Here is an 18,381-nt window from a genome sequence, read left to right on the forward strand (position 1 = left end):
GATTTAACAACGTAATAAACTACTCCTTGTGCTTAGAGTATCATAAGTATATTTTAATTTTTGTCTAGGTCTGATAAGGAAGCGGTCGTGAATAATATTTAGTGGTGGTAAAATGAAATAGCGTATGGCTTTAGTGCCGGGAGTGTTCGAGGACAAGTTCGGCTCGCCAGGTCCAGGTCTTTTGATTTGACTCCCATAGGCGACCTGCACGTCATTATTAGGATGAAATGATTATGAAGACGACACATACACCCAGCCCCAGTGCCGGCGAAATTAACTAATGATGGTTAAAACTCCCGACTCTGCCGGGAATCGAACCTGGGATCCCTGTGACCAAAGGCCAGCACGCTAACCATTTAGCCATGGAGCCGGACTTTAGGAGTGGTGATATTTCGCAATTCCGATATTACGCAAAAGGGTTATCATAACAATAGTAACGTTATTATTTTTTACCATCTGAGCCATTCAGTAAAAGGGTTATCAAAGCGTATACTTCTGTATTTTAATTTTTCACGACATGTATACTTCTTTTAATTTCAAACACGTTCTTCATCTTATCCCATTTATTTTTAATCGCTTTATACACCCAGGCTCATTTTGGTTTTGACTGGAATTTACGGCTGGATTTTTGAGACGAAAATCTCAACCCAGGATCTACCGGATTCGAACCTCAGTCTTCCGGTGGAAAGCCATCAGCTAAGCCACCGAAGTAATCACACCTCCTATAGTCTATTATTTGCTTATTATTGAAAATAAGATAAAAATTAATCAAAATACGGTTTATGCTAAAATGCAACAGACTATAAGTTAAATGCGAAACAAACCATCTCCTTTTCAAAAGTAACGTTACTAATAGGTTTCAATTTTCTTCTGGGAACTTCAGCCTAGGATACTGTGCATACTTGGACTGCTGAAAATGCCATTGTCTGTTGAATTCACATACAAAGAGTTATCCCAAGCAGCTCTGCGATGTATTTGGAGTCCTATCATGATAGTAAAGGCTGACGATGAACAATAGTTTGCAAAATGCAATTTAATTTTAAGTGAGAGGAAAACGAGGATGACAGAAAAAAGTTTAGTTTTGTTCTTCTATGATTTTCTTCAAGAGCGTCGCAATTCATGAACGTGACTTAGGTTAATTTTGAATGCTTTCCTTTTATTATTCTACTTTGCAATAATATAAATTTTGTTTTCGTTCTATGATATACGTGAGCGTATGTCAGTTTCAAATAAATGTACACTTTAATGGACACTTTGATTTTAAACTTAATTCTAAAGAAGCGATTTTAATTTCACATTAAATTTATCGAAATATATCACATATGCATCAGAGTCATGTTTTCCTCAAAACGGTAAATTACAAATCGGTAAATATCACAAAAGGTAAAATATACAAATCCAAATATTAAATATCTGATTTCAAAACGCTAAAACTTACTACCCCATAGGCTATGGACCTTCCGAGCAATTTCCCGGAGTTAAAATTGATGTAAAGCGTGATTTCAGAGCCCAAGTTGGCAGTTTGGATTCCGGTGGTATTTGAAAATGCTCAAAATACGGCAGTCTCTTGTAAGTAGATTTACTGGCACGAAATATACTCCTGTGGATCAATATTCAGCAGCTTTGAGTCTCATAAACCGGAAAAGTTATTAGTGGTACGCAAAACCTATTATTATTATTATTATTATTATTATTATTATTATTATTATTATTATTATTATTATTATTATTATTATTATTATTATTATTATATATTGAACCCATGCGATCCAAAGGGTTCAATATATACAGTATATTATTCGTTGAGACCATCTAGGACCACGTTAAGTCCTGTTACATTTGGCAGTTTGCTTCGCTTTCTTTTGAGCCCAGAATTCCCTCATTCTCTGTGAGTGGCCAGCTTGTGTTCCTCTGTCCAGGTGGTACCCTGTCTTCTTTTCGGTTGCTTGTCTCGGTTTAGCCCATTCGTCAGTATCTTTTTGTGGAATAAATCTCTATTAAAGGCGTCTTCAGGTTTTATATGCAGCATTTGGAGGTCTTCTTTCGTGTTCATAAACCAGGGCATCGTGGTTTTGGGTTTGGAGTAAAAAAAAATGTGAAAGATCAGTTTAGTCAGCCTGTTTCCGTCCATTCGCTTGAGATGACCGTAATATCGTGCCCGTCTCTTAAGGATTGTTTCTGTAATTTTCTCTATTTTACTGTACACTTCTTTGTTGGATTTTATAATGGGTGCCATTCTTGTAATTTGGATCCCATGATACTTCTGATGATTTTGCGCTCTTTTTTCTCCAGTTCTTTGAGGAGTCATTTATTAGCATTTCGGGATAGGGTTTCGGCTTCATACATAACTACTGGCTTCAGAACAGTTTCATAATGATGTAGTTTAGTATTTTGGGACAGGCATTTTTGTTGTAGATTGAGCGCGACGTTTGATAGGCTATTTCAAGTTTGTATACTCGTTTCTTAAGTGCTTCTTTGTCCAGTCGATTTTTCATTAGGATCTCACCCAGCTAAATTTTTCTACTTGGTTGATCATCCCGTATTTTGTCTGGAGTTTTGCTGGGGCATCTTTTATGTTAGTCATTACTGCGGTTTTTTTCAAAATATATCGGGAAGCCAGTTTGTTCAGCGATTTATTTTAGAATGTCGACTTGCATCCTAGCAGTTTCTACATCATTTGACAGAATGGCGATGTCATCAGCAAACGCTAGACAGTCGATCGTGACCCCCTTAGATTTTGTTCCCATTCTCAGAGGTCTATAATCAGCTTCTAATAATTTTGTTCGCCAGGTCCTATTGATCGTTTCAAGCACGCAGTTGAAAAGCATCGGAGAGAGCCCATCATCTTGTCTGACACCTGTTTTGACCTCGAAGGAATCTGGTAGGCATCCTAGAAACTTTACTTAGGATTTTGTGTCAGTCCGGGTGGCTCTAATTAATGCCAGCCGTTTCAGGTCAACCTCGAATTCGTTTAGGATGTTTAAGAGAACCTCGCGGTCTATCAAATCGTAGGCCTTCTTAAGTCCACAAAGACTGACACGTACTTTGGACCTGAGATTACAATGTCTGATGATCGTTTTGAGGTTGTGGATATGTTCAGCAGTTGAACGACCGTTCCTGCAGTTCTTTTGGTATTCCCCTATTTGATGCTCTACTTGGGCTTCTAAACACTCCAGGATATCAAGTGAGAGAATTTTGTACGTTACCGGTAGCAGGGATATTTCTCTGTAGTTGCTGACGTTTCTCATGCTGCCTTTTCTGTGTAGCGGATGGATCAACGCTGTTTTCCAGTCTTTGGATAGGGTTTCTTCTTTCCAAATTTGTTCTATTTGTTTCTGTAAGATTTCAACTGCTTCTTCAGGGGCATATTTCCGAAGTTCTGCAACGACAGAGTCTTCTCAAGGCGCTTTGTTGGTTTTGAGTCGGGAAATGTGACGCTTGATTTCTTCTTTGTCGGGTGGTCTCGATTCTGGGTATCTGAGTATGGATTCTTCGGTCTTGATGGGAATTTTGGTTAGTAACTTCTTAAAGTAGTCGGCGAGGATGGTACAGCTTTCTTCGTTTGAAGTCGCCAACGTACCGTCCTTTCGTTGGAAGCATAGTGACGGAGGTTTATAGCCCGTAAGTTTCCTTTTGAACGTTCTATAGTACTCTCTGGTTTCATTTCTCTTAAAATCTTTGTCTATATTCTCAATAAGTGACCTTTCATATTTACGTTTCTCAGCTCGGATCACTTTAGCTGTCTGAGCCCGTTGGCTTTTTAGGTTTCCCAGTCAGTTTGCGATTTATTTTTTATTGTTTCCAAGCGTCGAGCCTTTCCTTGAGAACCGGAACACAGGTATCATTCCACCAGGCATGTTTCTTGCTTCTTTTGATTTCGGCAACTTCTATTGCAGCCTCAATCAGGCGGTTTTTAGTGTTGTTAAAGTCACAGTCGATCGGTCGACCCTATTCCTGGAATTCCGTAACATTTTGTCGGAGTTTATCATTGTCAAAGCGAATGATATTTTTGGGGTTCTCGTTGGAGTTCTTAGGGACCAGTTTAAATTTATTTAGAGACATGTAGTGGTCGGAATACACGTTTATGCCTTTTTGACCTTTACATTCGTAATATAAGGACTGTTTTTCCGAGAGATTGCGACGTTATCTATTTGGAACCGTCCGATGGTTGAATAGGAGATCGCCATGTTGTCTGCTTTCTGAGAAGATGGCGAAAGTGGGTTGACATGATCTGCAAGTTATGGTTTTCGCAAACGGAGAGCAATCTCTTGCTGTTCTAATTGGTTCTTTTGTGAGCATGACAGTTTCCAATGATTTTCTTGTACTTTTGTTCTCGGCCAAGTTGGACATTGAAATCTCCCATAACAAGTTTCACATGGTGTTTGGGAATTTCGACGAGCTTTTCATCCAGTAGGTCCCAGAAGTTATCCACTTCGTCCGTATCAGATCTGTTCTTATCATGTGTGGGAGCATGTGCGTTAACTAGGCTGTATGACTTGTTGGCGCATTTGATTGTTAATAGGATAATCTGTCATTTACTGGTTCGAAATTTGCAAAAGATTTAAGGATTCTGGTTCTCACAGCAAACGCGGTTCTATTATTATTATTATTATTATTATTATTATTATTATTATTATTATTATTATTATTATTCACTTGATTTCGCATCTGGTACTTCGTATAATTGCATTGATAAATAATTACAAAGTACAATCATACATCAGATTACTTTCTAAATTTTCACTGAACTTTCACTGAGGAATTAGCGCAGCTGGGCTGGTGAAGCTTCTTTGGGGATTGTTTCAGGTTGTTATGCACGAGTCCTGTTGATCCAATCAAACTGATATTATTATTATTATTATTATTATTATTATTATTATTATTATTATTATTATTATTATTAATGCAGAATGTAAAAAAACTTATGGCCCTTAAACGAAATCATCGAACAACTTATTTCTTAGTTATGAAATTACTTTTGAAAAGTACGCGTTTGTAGATTCGGTGTCAACATTTCCTCCCCCAGTTTCGTTTGAGTTAACTGTCGACTGCAGAAACATTTCTGGCTAGTGTCAATCCCTACAAATCGTAGACAGGAACGATAGAGCTAGTGACCTTGGAACAGTTCCAGCAGTGTTTGTATGGAAGTACTTGTGACAACAGGTACTCGCATTTACTGGCCTTGTGGGAAAAATATAGGGCGCGTTCTGTTTATTAGAGTGCTCTTGGTTTCCAAGAAATCTTGATCGCCACTCCTCGACTGTGTAGCACCCACGTCTCTCAAGAAAACCCTTGAGGCAACTGTTTCTTATCGCTCTGGTGAACTCAATAGATGAAGAAAATAGTGAAATGATGTAAAGTTAGATTACATTATTTTATATAATTTACAGCCTGAATATGACAGAATATTGCCAAATATTAAGAATGTGACTTCCAAACCATTGCCACTATCACCATTGATGGTCATAACTTACAAAAGGCCACCCAATTTGAAAATCTTGGTCTGTGGTCAATACGTGGAGCATTTTCCAAGTGGAAACAATTAACTAGTGTTCTTTGAATAAGAAGAAGCCAAAGTACATGAAGTAAGTGGTATGAAGTAGAATGTCGTCCTTTGACTAAGAAGAAAGGACAGATCTTCCGTGTTATGGAGATGAGAATGCTGCGATGGACACCAGGATTGACTCGCCAGTATCGGCCTCCGGATCATAAGATCGCGGGTTCGAACCCTGCAGGGGAAGTCGTAATTTTTAAGGGGTGAAAAAATTAATTTGTCACTTCATCCCGTTCGATGTCGACATGTAAATTATATCTGGTGACACACTTAGTACATACCTGAAAAAATGAATTAAGACTCGGCCGCACATCACCCAAGAGAGTATCGGTTTATTCTGCTATCTGGCAGAGTAAAATGGAACATCCAAACTGTCGCGCAGGCAGCGCAAATGATGTCGAACTAGAATGCCTGCACACGGTAGCTGAAGCCACATCAAAATATAACATCCAGCGTTTTCATCTAGAGCACCACTTCTTCAGTGACATTGTGCAGGTCATAGGTATATCCTTCAAGCCTCTTCGGTGGACACTCCATGACTACATGCTAGATACTCTGTGATATGTTGGTACAGCCACAGAAGGTATAGCCAGTTCTTACCACCTGTGCAGCTAGAAATTACATTTTCCGTGGTTGTTTTTAACCATCTTCAGAGATAGTTGCAAGTTGATTCCAGGTGGCTGGCTTGGAGGATAGGAGATAATACCTAAATGCTGATGATTTGGAGCAGCACGGTTTTCATTCCAAGCCTGATCTGCGTTGAACAGAGTTTTAATCAGCTTCTCAGCTAGCTTCCATGCAACTTTCTGGTTATAATCTCTCTGGTTTCGGAGGATGTAGTCCTGGTGTATGAACTATAGTGCATTCTTCAAAACTTTTCTCGTTCGTTCTGCAGAGCAGGTTTTAATGAAAGGTGGAGATGTTGGATGTTGGATAACACTTAGTTGCATACCGTAACCATTTCAGTGACGTAGATTTAATGATAAATAATGCTGTACTCATTGTTTCATTCATCTGAAGTTGTTGCAGTTGTTCAATTGATCATTGATCTGTTTATGTCGTAGCAATGAATATTATACTTATATATTCAGCACAATGTTCCCTTGAATCACGAAGTAAACAGCCGCCCTCAATTGAGCGTGCGAATTTCATACACTGTAGTTAGTTTTTGTTTGCTCTCCAGCAAGTTCCAGTTTGATATCTACCATGGTCATTTGCGACTTGTTCTGCTAATAATAGCCGGGACATAGTGTCATGCTTACAGAGTCTTAAATATGGCGACATCCCCTGGACTGGAATTCTGCGAGGCTACCCGTGATGAATAATATACAGCCAGGGCTAGAAAGACTACTGCTGCGCTCTGTAGAGAAGTATTACAACACTACAGCTGCAAAGGCCACAAAAGTGTTTTTTTTTTCTGATATCAGTGGCGAATCCCAGGTCTGACATGTGCGCTGGATACAGTTGAGAGTTCTCTATTGACTGAGTTGACCTTACTTTACTAATCTTCATTCAGTTATTTTCGTTGTTGTTGTTGTTGTTGTTGTTGTTGTTGTTGTACATTGGCGAAGCTAAAAGCGTGAGAATTACGTCTGGGTAAGCTGAACGAAACAAAGTTCATACTTTCATAAATTATTATTAATAATAATAATAATAATAATAATAATAATAATAATAATAATAATAATAATAATAAATATCACGGACTCATAGAAGATCATAAAGCCTTTAGTACAACAGTAGACAAACACTAATTTTAGAGAAAGCTAAAAGAAAACTGGTAGGAAGTGGTCCACAAAATGCAAGATGCAACACAGTGCATTCATGAAGAGATTTTGGGAGGATATGAAGGCAAAAACCATCAGGCAAACGAACAAGTTGAAACGCGCTCTTTGAATGGTAATAACGAAGAAAGGAATAATAAATAATAATAAATAATAATAATAATAATAATAATAATAATAATAATTCCTTATACCGGATTATTCACTTGTGATCCAATCTACCCACCTCACCATCAAAATTCTCCGTATGTCACATTTGAAACACTTATATTATTTTCCTTTCTGCACCGGTTGTTGTCCATGCCCCACTTACACCAAGTGCCACACTCCATTCAGAAGTCTTCAGGAACATATGTCTAAGACTATTATCTAAATTTTATAAACAATAATCAAATATTCACCTTAAGAAAAACTTTCCTTGCTTGGTTATTTTACAGTTTATGTCCACCTTAATTTTTTCCATTATTTCTCGTGCTTCTTTCCAAATTTCTTGAAAAAGAATAACAAAAATTAACGAAAACGAACACACAGAGAACAATTATTTTTACACTTACAAAGAGACATGTACAAATCCAGACTTTGTTTCACTATTCACCTTCCAAGCACATCAGATGATTATTTTAGTGTTATTGACTATATTATTCTGCACTTTCTACACTTGTTTGCCCTTTAATGCTATCCAGTCGAGATGATGATGATGATTATGATGCCATGTGGCCTCCGGGGAGGCCTAGTGCAGGTCCTTATATCTGAATCCTATGAGTGACCTGCGCATCTAGGTGTGTGGTGATGATCATAATTAGGCAGGGAGAGAGTGAAATCCGGGGTTGGCACATTGCCTACTTCTGTCGAATAACACCAAGTGGTCTGCTCAGCGCTTATCATCCAACGGACGAATCACCATAAACAACGTCCGCCTCCATGGCTAAATGGTTAGCGTGGTGGTCTTTTTTCACAGGGGTCCCGGGTTCAATTCCCGACAGTGTCTGGAATTTTAACCATACTTGCTTAATTTCGCTGGCACGGGGGCTGGGTGTATGTCTCGTCTTCATCATCATTTCATCCTCATCACGACGCGCAGGTAGCCTATGGGTGTCAAACCAAAATACCTGAATTTGGCAAGCCGAACTTGTCCTTGGACACTCCAGGCACCAAAAGCCATACGCCATTTAATTTTTTACCATAAACAGCGTCATAGACTCTCACTGCATATCATCACTGCGGATAGTCTGGAATTGAACCCAGGATTTTGGTACGCGAACTAGTGGTTAGAAATTGTGTACCGCCACCTCTCCTGCCCTGCCGGTCAACATTCTGATCGTGAAATGTTTTCCATCAACGGGACTCGAACCGACTAACCACGGTGTCAGACCGTATAACTCGTCTTGGCCACCAGATGGCGTTACCTAGTCATAAGCTAATCCAACAAGAGTTGGCCAAGGGAGATGGATAGGAAGGTGGTGGTTATTGTTTTAAGAGGAAGCACAATTAGATATCCATCCTCTCATACCTGTTAACGGAAGAAAAGGAAAAATAATTCCTGAAATAATGAAGTGTAAAAATTAAACGGTACTTAGACCACGCAAATCTGTTTCCACCTAGGTTGGAAGAGAACAACAGCTAATCAAGGAAAATTAGATAGTAAAGAGGGGAACCCTGGTGCAAGTAAGTGAAAACTTTGAAAGTCGTTCCTTGTTACTGTGAATAAACCGCTCTGGTAGAGAACGGCGATGTTTTGTCGAATTTACAGTAGTAAAGAATCTCTTCTATTGCATCGGTCCTCGGTACCACTAATGCTTCGCACTTAACTCCGAGACTTAACCTCGTTCAACGAAGTCTAGTCGAAAGTGCTCCTTGACACAGTGAGACAATTCTCCTCACCGCACCTCATTTACCCGTCGTGGCTTAGACGAAGCCTTACGCATGCTAATCGCATTCTCTCGATACACTCGATGAACTCTGGATCGATGAAATCCTCTGCCATAGCTGAGACAGAACAGCTGTACTCTCTGGGGAATTCAGTTTTGACTATTGACGTACGGTTTTCCCCTGTGTTGAGAAAATCGTTGAGTTAGTAATCATCTTATTTCTAGAGTTTGATCACATTTCTTATTGCAAATAATTACACATTAGCACTGTAGAGACCACCAGGCCCATTTGGCATTCATGATACGAAGCAGGGATCCGGACTGGACTGGAGCGCAACGAGATTATAGTCTTTCCCTGGTAGTGTACCTGAAACATTACAAAGAGAAATTATAAGTGGTTTTGTTGAAACATGATACAGGGAATACAGTGATACAGACTCTTCTCACACAACCACCCAATTAAATATAAATCAATATAAAATCAACTATTGCATGCAGGCAAAAAGCTGTTTTAATTTTAGTCAGTCATTCTCAAGACCTTCACAATAAGTCGAATTTTTTACGGCTATGGTCACCCAGTAATGAAAAAATGGTGTTTCAAAACATTTGCAATAACCTTTTTTCACAAATATCAGATGAAACAAAAACGTGGGATACTGATCAACAATAAGTTACTTTAAGACGTATTACAAAGTTTGGTAACGGTCAGATAAATACTTTTAATGTTATAAATTTTCAACCTGTGCACTCCGTTGAAAATGGAAAAAATATTGGTACTTTTTTGTTCAACCTGCGTTAACATTTTAATTGGGTACGATAAAAATGTCTACTCCACGTAATTAAACGTAGAATAAAGTAAGTTAAATTTTGGTTTAGTTTGGTTCTATGTGGGACAAAGAATGTTTTATTAACGAATTAACTCGGGATTATGTATTTTTTTCACGACAGTAGTATCAAAACTAGAAGACTATAACCGTCATCCTAATGTTGTAGAGATGGTTTCCTTCTTTTTATAATTTTTAATATATGTGTATTTTTACAAGCTGCTTTACGTCGCACTGACACAGATAGGACTTATGGCGACGATAGGACAGGAAAAGGTTAGGAGTGGGAAAGAAGCGGCCGTGGATTTAATTAAGGTACAGCCCCCAGCATTTGCCTGGTGTGAAAATGGGAAACCACGGAAAGCTATCTTCAGGGCTACCGACAGTGGGGCTCGAACCCACTATCTCTCGAATACTGGATACTGGCCGCAGCTATCGAGCTCGGTAAGACCTATCTGTGTCAGTGAGAAAACCAGCGTTCTGATCGTCTGAGTGACTCAGCCTCGCAAAGAGCACTTTACTTGGCGGGACGGTCAGGGTAGTGGCGTTAGGTTAAGAAGGTCCTGGGTTCGATTTCTGCACGGGTCGAAGATGTATGGTTAATTCCCTTGGCTCGAGGACTGGGTAACTGTGTTTATCTTAATACACACCCCTTCATACACACAAAACACATCACAATACCAACCACCACGCCATACTGACTTCATCCCTCCACATAGGACTGAGGTCAGGAAGGCTACCAAGACATTCAGCCGAAAAACTGGGCCAAATTCACGTGTAGTATTGACTACAAATATATATTTGCAAGTTGCTTTACGTCGCACCGACACAGATAGGTCTTACGGCGACGATGGACAGGAAAGGGATAGGTATGGGAAGGAAACGGCCGTGGCCTTAATTGAGGTACAGCCCCAGCATTTGCCTGGTGTGAAAATGGGAAACCACGGAAAACCATTTTAAAGGCTGCCGACAGTGGGGTTCGAACCTACTATCTCCCGAATACGGGATACTGGCCGCAATTAAGCGACTGCAGCTATCGATCTCGGTACAAATAATTTAGAAACAGTCCGGATTGAAGATAAGGATTAAGAATTAGATGTAAAATATGAGTACTTCAAATGTATAGACCTACATAGGCACAAAGTAACTAAAGTAGAAGTGAAAATAATACCAGACTCAGCTAGGACCTTGTAATTACTACCAGTCTTACAATGTGCGGGCTACTAGAAGGGATGTAGTTTGTGTCTTCAATGAAATTACCTTATTCTGTTGGTCTTCTTTTCAGCAAGAAACTTTCTTTTAAGCTGCTCTTCTTGTAAGATCGATGTATTCTTGTCACGAACTACTTTGCGTACTGAAGGTCCACGTTCCAGGTGTGGCTTTGCAGTGACTGGAATTACGAATGACGAGATGCCTATTTTATAGCAATTTAATTGCTAGAGTAGCAGTTAATGTGAGTTCCGCTGACATTACTTATGAACGCTCCAGGCCCACCCAGAAGGCACAGGCGTGGTTAGTGAAGACAGTGGTAACTTTTAACTAATTGTTTCTTTGATGAAACAAAGTTACAAGACCTACGAGAAGCACATCCTTTTTCGAGATTGGGAAAGCACTATGTTGTTGATATCGTCCAAAACACCAAACAACGCGTAGCACGGAGCGAGTTGAATGCGCGGTTCCGACCGTGAAACTGTTACCTTATATTCGGAAAATTGTAGGTTGACAGCCCTAAAGATGGTTTTCTGTGGTTCCCTATTTTCACACCGGATAAGCGCCAGTGCTGTATCTTAATTAGGACCACAACTGCTTCCTTCCCATCTCATCCTTTCTTAGCCGGGCTGAGTAGCTCAGACGGCAGAGCGCTGGCCTTCTGAGCTCAATCCATGTTCAGTCCGGTGGTATTTTAAGGAACTCAAATACGTCAGCCCCATGACGTTTGCTGACACGTAAAGAAACCCCTACAGAATAGAATTCAGACACCTCGGCGTCTCCGCAAACCGTTAAAGTAGTTAGTGGGACGTAAAACCAGTAACATTATTATTATTATTATTATTATTATTATTATTATTATTATTATTATTATTATTATTATTATTATTATTATTATATACCATCCTGCCTTATCCCATTGTCGCCATAAGATGTCTCTGAGTCGTGGTGAAGTAAAACAAAAAAAATAGAAGTTTAATCTGTATGCGCCGTATTTCTTGGAAAATTATGTGGGAAACCTTGTCCAGAGGAGAACGATGAAAAGTTTACCTTTGGAGAAAATGCATCTGCCCTAGATTAGTAAGATTATTTGGAGGTATAGAAATTACAATTTTAAAAGGTATTTTGGTCAGAGTTCACAAAATGTCCAAACAGACATTCGAGATATTTTTTACAATTAACAAATTCTTAATACTTATTTAGGTTCTAATAGATAATATCTTCCTTTTTCCCTGTATCAATTTTCGTATACCACTTTTGCATTTTAGTGAAGTTTTCTTTTTTATAGTGGTTCAACAGATTGAAGGTTTACGGCAACGCGAGGATGAGAAAGAGCTAGGAATGGGAAGGTAGCGGCCGTAGTATTAATTAATGAACGGCCCTAGCATTTGCCTGGTGTGAAAATGGGAAAACATGGAAAACCATCTTCAGGGTTGCCGACAGTGGGATTCAAACCCACCATATCCCGAATGTAAGCTCACAGCTACACGACCCTAACCGCACGGCCAACTCGCTCGGTAATAGATGTATTCTCCAGTCAGAATATGAGCACAACACTGTTCGGTAACTCCCATGGTATTTATTGTGCTATATTATTTACTCTGTTGGTCAACGAACAAACAAATGATCACGTTATTCTTTGGTCTTAAATTTTATATATAATTTGGATGTGTGCATATCTACTCCTTAATCCCGTTTCCGAATAGGTGGTTGGGGATGAGGTGGGACGAAATTATGCCATTTTTTTACGGCCGGATGCAAACATCCTTTCTTAACACTAATCAGAGAGAAAAAACGGAAGGGTTTCCACACTTCGGAAATTGAAGGTGTCGGCCAAAGAAAGATAAGGGCCATGAAAGGCGTGGAAATAAAATACTCCCAAGGGTTCGCAAAGCAAATACCGTCAGGGTCGAAAAAGGACAACGGTCCACCAAGTGAGGTCGGATAGGAAAGGTGAAAACGAGGAGTCTGGCACAAGGAAGTGGAAGCAATGTCACACTGAGCTAGGGCAACCGTGGACGCTAATCTATGCTCCCAAGTTAAGAGCCTGGTCCATTTTTAGTCGCCTCTTACGACAGGCGAGGGATACTGCATCATCTTTGTGTAACGATGTGTTGTTAAAAAAGTGTTTCACATCTTATCACTCTGAATGATTCGTTTTCTGAGATTTAAAATCCCTTGGTTCGAAAACTGGGTGTTTGCATTCTCTCTAACATAGTATTTGAAACGTCTTGTATTTGCTATTTGACCAGCACTGTAGTGTAAGTTAGAGGTTGGTTTGGGAAGGCAGATTCCGCGTCCTGCCCACTCGCATTGCGGGATACGATCGTCCTCAAGAAGGCCGCAATTTCAAAGAGGCGGGATGGGACGGCTAGTACAGGAAACAGGTCGGGACAGTATGAGTAGCAACGAGCTTGTGTGGTCTTGATTTCAGGACACGACGGGAAGAATAAGCAGGACTCAATCTAGGGTATGTGTTTATGGGAAAACTGCATGGTGATTTTGACAACATAGGAGATACTCCTATTTTTTCAATTTGCTTTTACGTCGCACCAACACAGATTGGTCTTATGGGGACGATGGGACAGGAAAGGGCTAGGAGTTCGAAGGAAGTGGCCGTGGCCGTAATTAAGGTACAGATCCAGCATTTGCCTGGTGTAAAAATGAGAAACCACGGAAAATCATCTTCAGGGCTGCCGACAGTAGGGTTCGAACCCACTATCTCCCGAATGCAACCTAACAGCTGCGCATCACTAACCACGCGGCCACTCGCTCAGTACTTTAAAAACCGAGCTCGATAGCGGCCAGTATCCAGTATTCGGGAGATAGTAGGCTCGAACCCCACTGTCGGCAGCCCTGAAGATGGTTTTCCGTGGTTTCCCATTTTCACACCAGGCAAATGCTGGGGCTGTACCTTAATTAAGGCCACGGCCGCTTCCTTCCAACTCCTAGCCCTTTCCTGTCCCATCGTCGCCGTAAGACTATCTGTGTCAGTGCGACGTAAAACAAATAGCAAAAAAAAAAAAAAAAGTACTTTAAAAATTAATCCGACCAATACCTAGTCTCAAGTATCAAGTGACGTAGGCTATATAACGTTATTTTTGGCCATTTTATTATTTTCACAAGACATAATTGCAACATTCTGTTGATTTCTTTATAGATGGATATTGAGTCCTCAGCCAAGAGATAGGTTGATTCACTAACAGTTCCACCATCAGCTGCCACATTTAGCCGTGGGATCATTTTCATTCATACTGTGCGAATGAGAAGTGATGTAGTTTATCGTTGCTTTCCTCGCTGAACCAGACAGCGTGAAAAATATGATAGGCTGGAGTACTGGTCAACAATTTCAGGCAATAATGCTGAGGAAGTCGTCATGTTGGCCTCGGGATACTCTAGTATCTGCAGACCATCTGCTTGGCAGCAGTCGTCTGGCCAAGACTCTTATTGGGCTTTATTTGCCATGGAATCCATGGAGATGAGGCTAACATCAACACACTTATAGTGTTCTACTGCAAGGACTGCTATTTGAATCAATGTCAAAGTTTCAGCTTATAGGCTGTGTAGCGCACAATTAAATTACCTAGAAATTTTCCAAGCAGGCAGGCGCTTCTGGTTCGATTCCATGTCATTCTCTACCATTTAAGGTCTGTACTAAACGACTGTATAGCATGTAATTTATACAGGTACACTACAAGATCTAATAGATGAAAGCTTAAATCTGAAGTTAGCATGCTACTGAAAATTCAATATCCATAGACGGAAACCTGTTTTACACCTAATTAGCCTATAGTTGAGATCTAAACTCTGTAAACTCATGGAAGACAACTCTTGTTTCAGGAGCTGAAGGGGGCGCGCTACAGGTTCCAGGTGGTCATTTCCGAGCTGAGGAATGCTACAGCTGTGGACTACCAGACAGCACTGGTGGCATTCATCAACTGTATCATCATCTCCACGCCCCAGCTGAAGAGCCGCATTGGGATCCGCAACGAGTTCATCGGCAAGTTATTTTTATTTGATGTCTCTTTACAACCTTTTGGGGTTAAAAATATGTGGACAACACAATTTTGAAAAATGACACGATTGTTAAGACAGGTCTAAAGCACGAATAAAAGTTAAAAGAAAAATTGTACAAAAATTCAAATAATATCCAAATTAAAATGTCAACAACTGTTTCACATATATTTCCTGACTTTCGTAAAATCCATATCCGAAGGTACTTCAAATATTAAAATCATCTTACCAACCTTGAATGGAACCCAGAACAATCGGATAGGAGGCAGACACTCTATCCCCACAGTGCAGGTCAGGCTCAGTCCTTCTTCTTCTTCTTCTTCTTCTTCTTCTTCTTCTTCTTCTTCTTCTTCTTCTTCTTCTTCTTCTTCTTCCAATGCCTTATCCATTCTTGGTGTTGGCTATCGTCATGCAATTTCAGATAATTTTGTGGCCTTACAGAACAGTTCTATTTAAGACAATTCATACCAGTACCTCAGATTCCTTAACCATGAAATCCGTCGGTTTCCCCAATCTCTCTTCCCAGAGATCTTTCCTTGCACGACGAGCTTGAGAATTCGGTACACTCATTCCTCAAGATATTCCCAAAGTATTCTAGGTTCCTTGGTTTGATTGTATTTTCTACCTCTGTTTTTCATTTAGCTCAATACATCTTGCTAGTCACATGGTCAGCCAATGACATTCTAAGTAGCCGTCTATAAATATACATTGGAAGAGCTTCGATCTTCATCTCAGATATTTTGGTCACTGTCCAGGCCTAAGCTCCATATATAAAAACACAAGTAACACGTATTATTTAACAATTCTGCTTTCTATATCAAGGGTTATGTCTTTATAATACAGCAAGTGGCTAATTTTCGTAAATAGGATGATGATGATGTGTTGTTTAAAGGGACCTAACAGCTAGGTCATCGGTCCCTAATGGTACGACGTGCAACGCAATGAAACAATAATTAAAACTTCAAAATATATCCATTGACTCAAATATAAAACGAATGATGAAAAAATGACCATGAATCCAAAACAATCAGTGGATCCACTTCACAATGCCTCATATTCCAGGATTATACCTGTTGTCCAAACGAGTCCAAAATAGAGGTCACCAGCCCCTCATAATTGTACTAATCATTGGCAAAGCAGAACCATGTTTTTCCTCCTATAGTGGTACTATCACAGTTAACGTTTGTTGTTTGTTGTTTAAAAGGGCCTAACAGCTAGGTCATCGGCCCCACAAGTAGCGTAGACTCATGGTGTTCCTCGCATGGTGGTAATAATCCCAGATATGTCACACATAATGGTACCACTCACAGGTAGCACATACCCATGGTGCTTCTCACTTAGTGGGACTTCTCGCGGGCGCCAGTATTTCCGTGGTTTTCCTCACGTAGTGGAACTAATCACAGGCCACGTATACTCATGGCGTTGCTCAGAGACCCACGGTGTATCACGCAATATTGTACCAATCCCAGACAGTGCAGACCTGTTCTGAATACAGGGGAATTAACGCAATTCAGCGCGGCGCACGGCAGCTACTACCGCGCAGACTGCCGCGCCCGCTCCCCCGCCTCGATGGAATGCACACGATGATGCTAATCACAGACAACGCCCAGACCCATGGTTTTCCTCACATAATGGTATCAATCGCAAGTGACGTCGACCCATGGTGTTCCTCACTTAATGGTAGTAATCACAATTGCTATCATGGTTCCAATTCCATCATCCATTGGTCGCCCCTTTTGGTGGTCTCTTGCGTAAGGCAGGAGATGCCGTAGGTGTATTCTTCGTCTGCGCGGCCCACCCATAGGGGATGTCGCCCTTTTAGTTGCCTCTTACGACAGGCAAGGGAAAACGTGGGTGTATTCTTTATCAGCGCCCCCGCACCCACACGGGTTTTTCATAAAGATGGACCTTACTTTTTCTATTCTCATTCTGGACATGGTCCCATTGGTCGTTTGCATTTCTTTCAACTTGATTTGTTCCTACCAAAAATATTCCTACACTTGTTTCAAAATGTAAGTAATTAAATTACAAAGTTTTCTGTAGATGCCTCAAAATGAACCTTACTGCATATGACAGACCTTAGGCGGGTGGTCATTGAGCGACTGTTATCACCTCTGTTGAGATCGATATCATTTCGAGATGTTAAAATGCGATAACTTCATGTCTTTGACTTCTTGACCGTTAATAAAATCCTTCGAGAAATGAATCCATCAAGATGACACTTGCTATGACAGTTCAGATTAAAATTAACATGTAACAAAAAGTACATTGATATCGCTGTCTGCGCTTCATATTTATCCGGACTATAAGTATTTTGTAAATTCCCCGACACTAAAACTGAGCGCAGAGAAATTAATGTCAAATAGCCAACAAAACCTCTTCAGAGAGATTGAGTAGCCCAGACGTAGAAACTTTGGTTTTCTGACACGAAGTTTGCAGGTTTGATCCCGGCTCACTCTGGTGTTATTTGTAGGTGCTAAAATATGCTAGCCTCGTGTGGGTAAATTTACCGTCACGTAAAATGTCTTCGTTGGGACAAAATACCGGTATTTCAGCGGCATTGTAAACCCATTATTATTATTATTATTATTATTATTATTATTATTATTATTATTATTATTATTATTATTATTATTATTATTATTATTTGCTATTTGCTTTACGTCGCACCGACACAGATATGTCTTATGGCGACGATGTGATAGGAAAGGCCTAGGAATTGGAAGGAAGCGGCCGTGGCCTTAATTAAGGTACAGCCCTGGCATTTTCCTGGTGAGGAAATGGGGAACTACGGAAAACCATCTTCAGGGCTGCCGAGAGTGGGGCTCGAACCCACTATCTCCCGATTACCGGATACTGGCCGCACTTAAGCGACTGCAGCTATCGAGCTCGGTATTATTATTATTATTATTATTATTACTATTATTATTATTATTATTATTATTATTATTATTATTATTATTATTATTATTAAATCATTGTGAAGCTAAGGTAAGGTACTGAACCAGCAGTTGCGGTCAACGGCAATTCGTGAGAAAGAATTTTTTTCTCGGACGAAAGTGTCTTCTTCGATTTGCTTTCAGACTGACTTTGGTGTGCGGGAGTGAAGCTGGGTGGAATCAGGATAT

At 40.1% G+C, this 18,381-nt stretch overlaps 1 protein-coding gene across 1 annotated transcript in view; it reads left to right on the forward strand.

Moving 5' to 3' along the window:
* form3 (formin 3) overlaps positions 1-18,381 on the forward strand; it is a 962,880-nt gene that overhangs the window by 759,685 nt on the left and 184,814 nt on the right. The window contains exon 4 of the mRNA XM_067142982.2: positions 15,080-15,239. Coding sequence (XP_066999083.2) covers positions 15,080-15,239 — 160 coding nt within the window. The remainder of the gene's footprint in view (positions 1-15,079; positions 15,240-18,381) is intronic.

This window comes from Anabrus simplex, chromosome 3, assembly GCF_040414725.1.
Source record: "Anabrus simplex isolate iqAnaSimp1 chromosome 3, ASM4041472v1, whole genome shotgun sequence".
Classification (NCBI taxonomy): domain Eukaryota; kingdom Metazoa; phylum Arthropoda; class Insecta; order Orthoptera; family Tettigoniidae; genus Anabrus; species Anabrus simplex.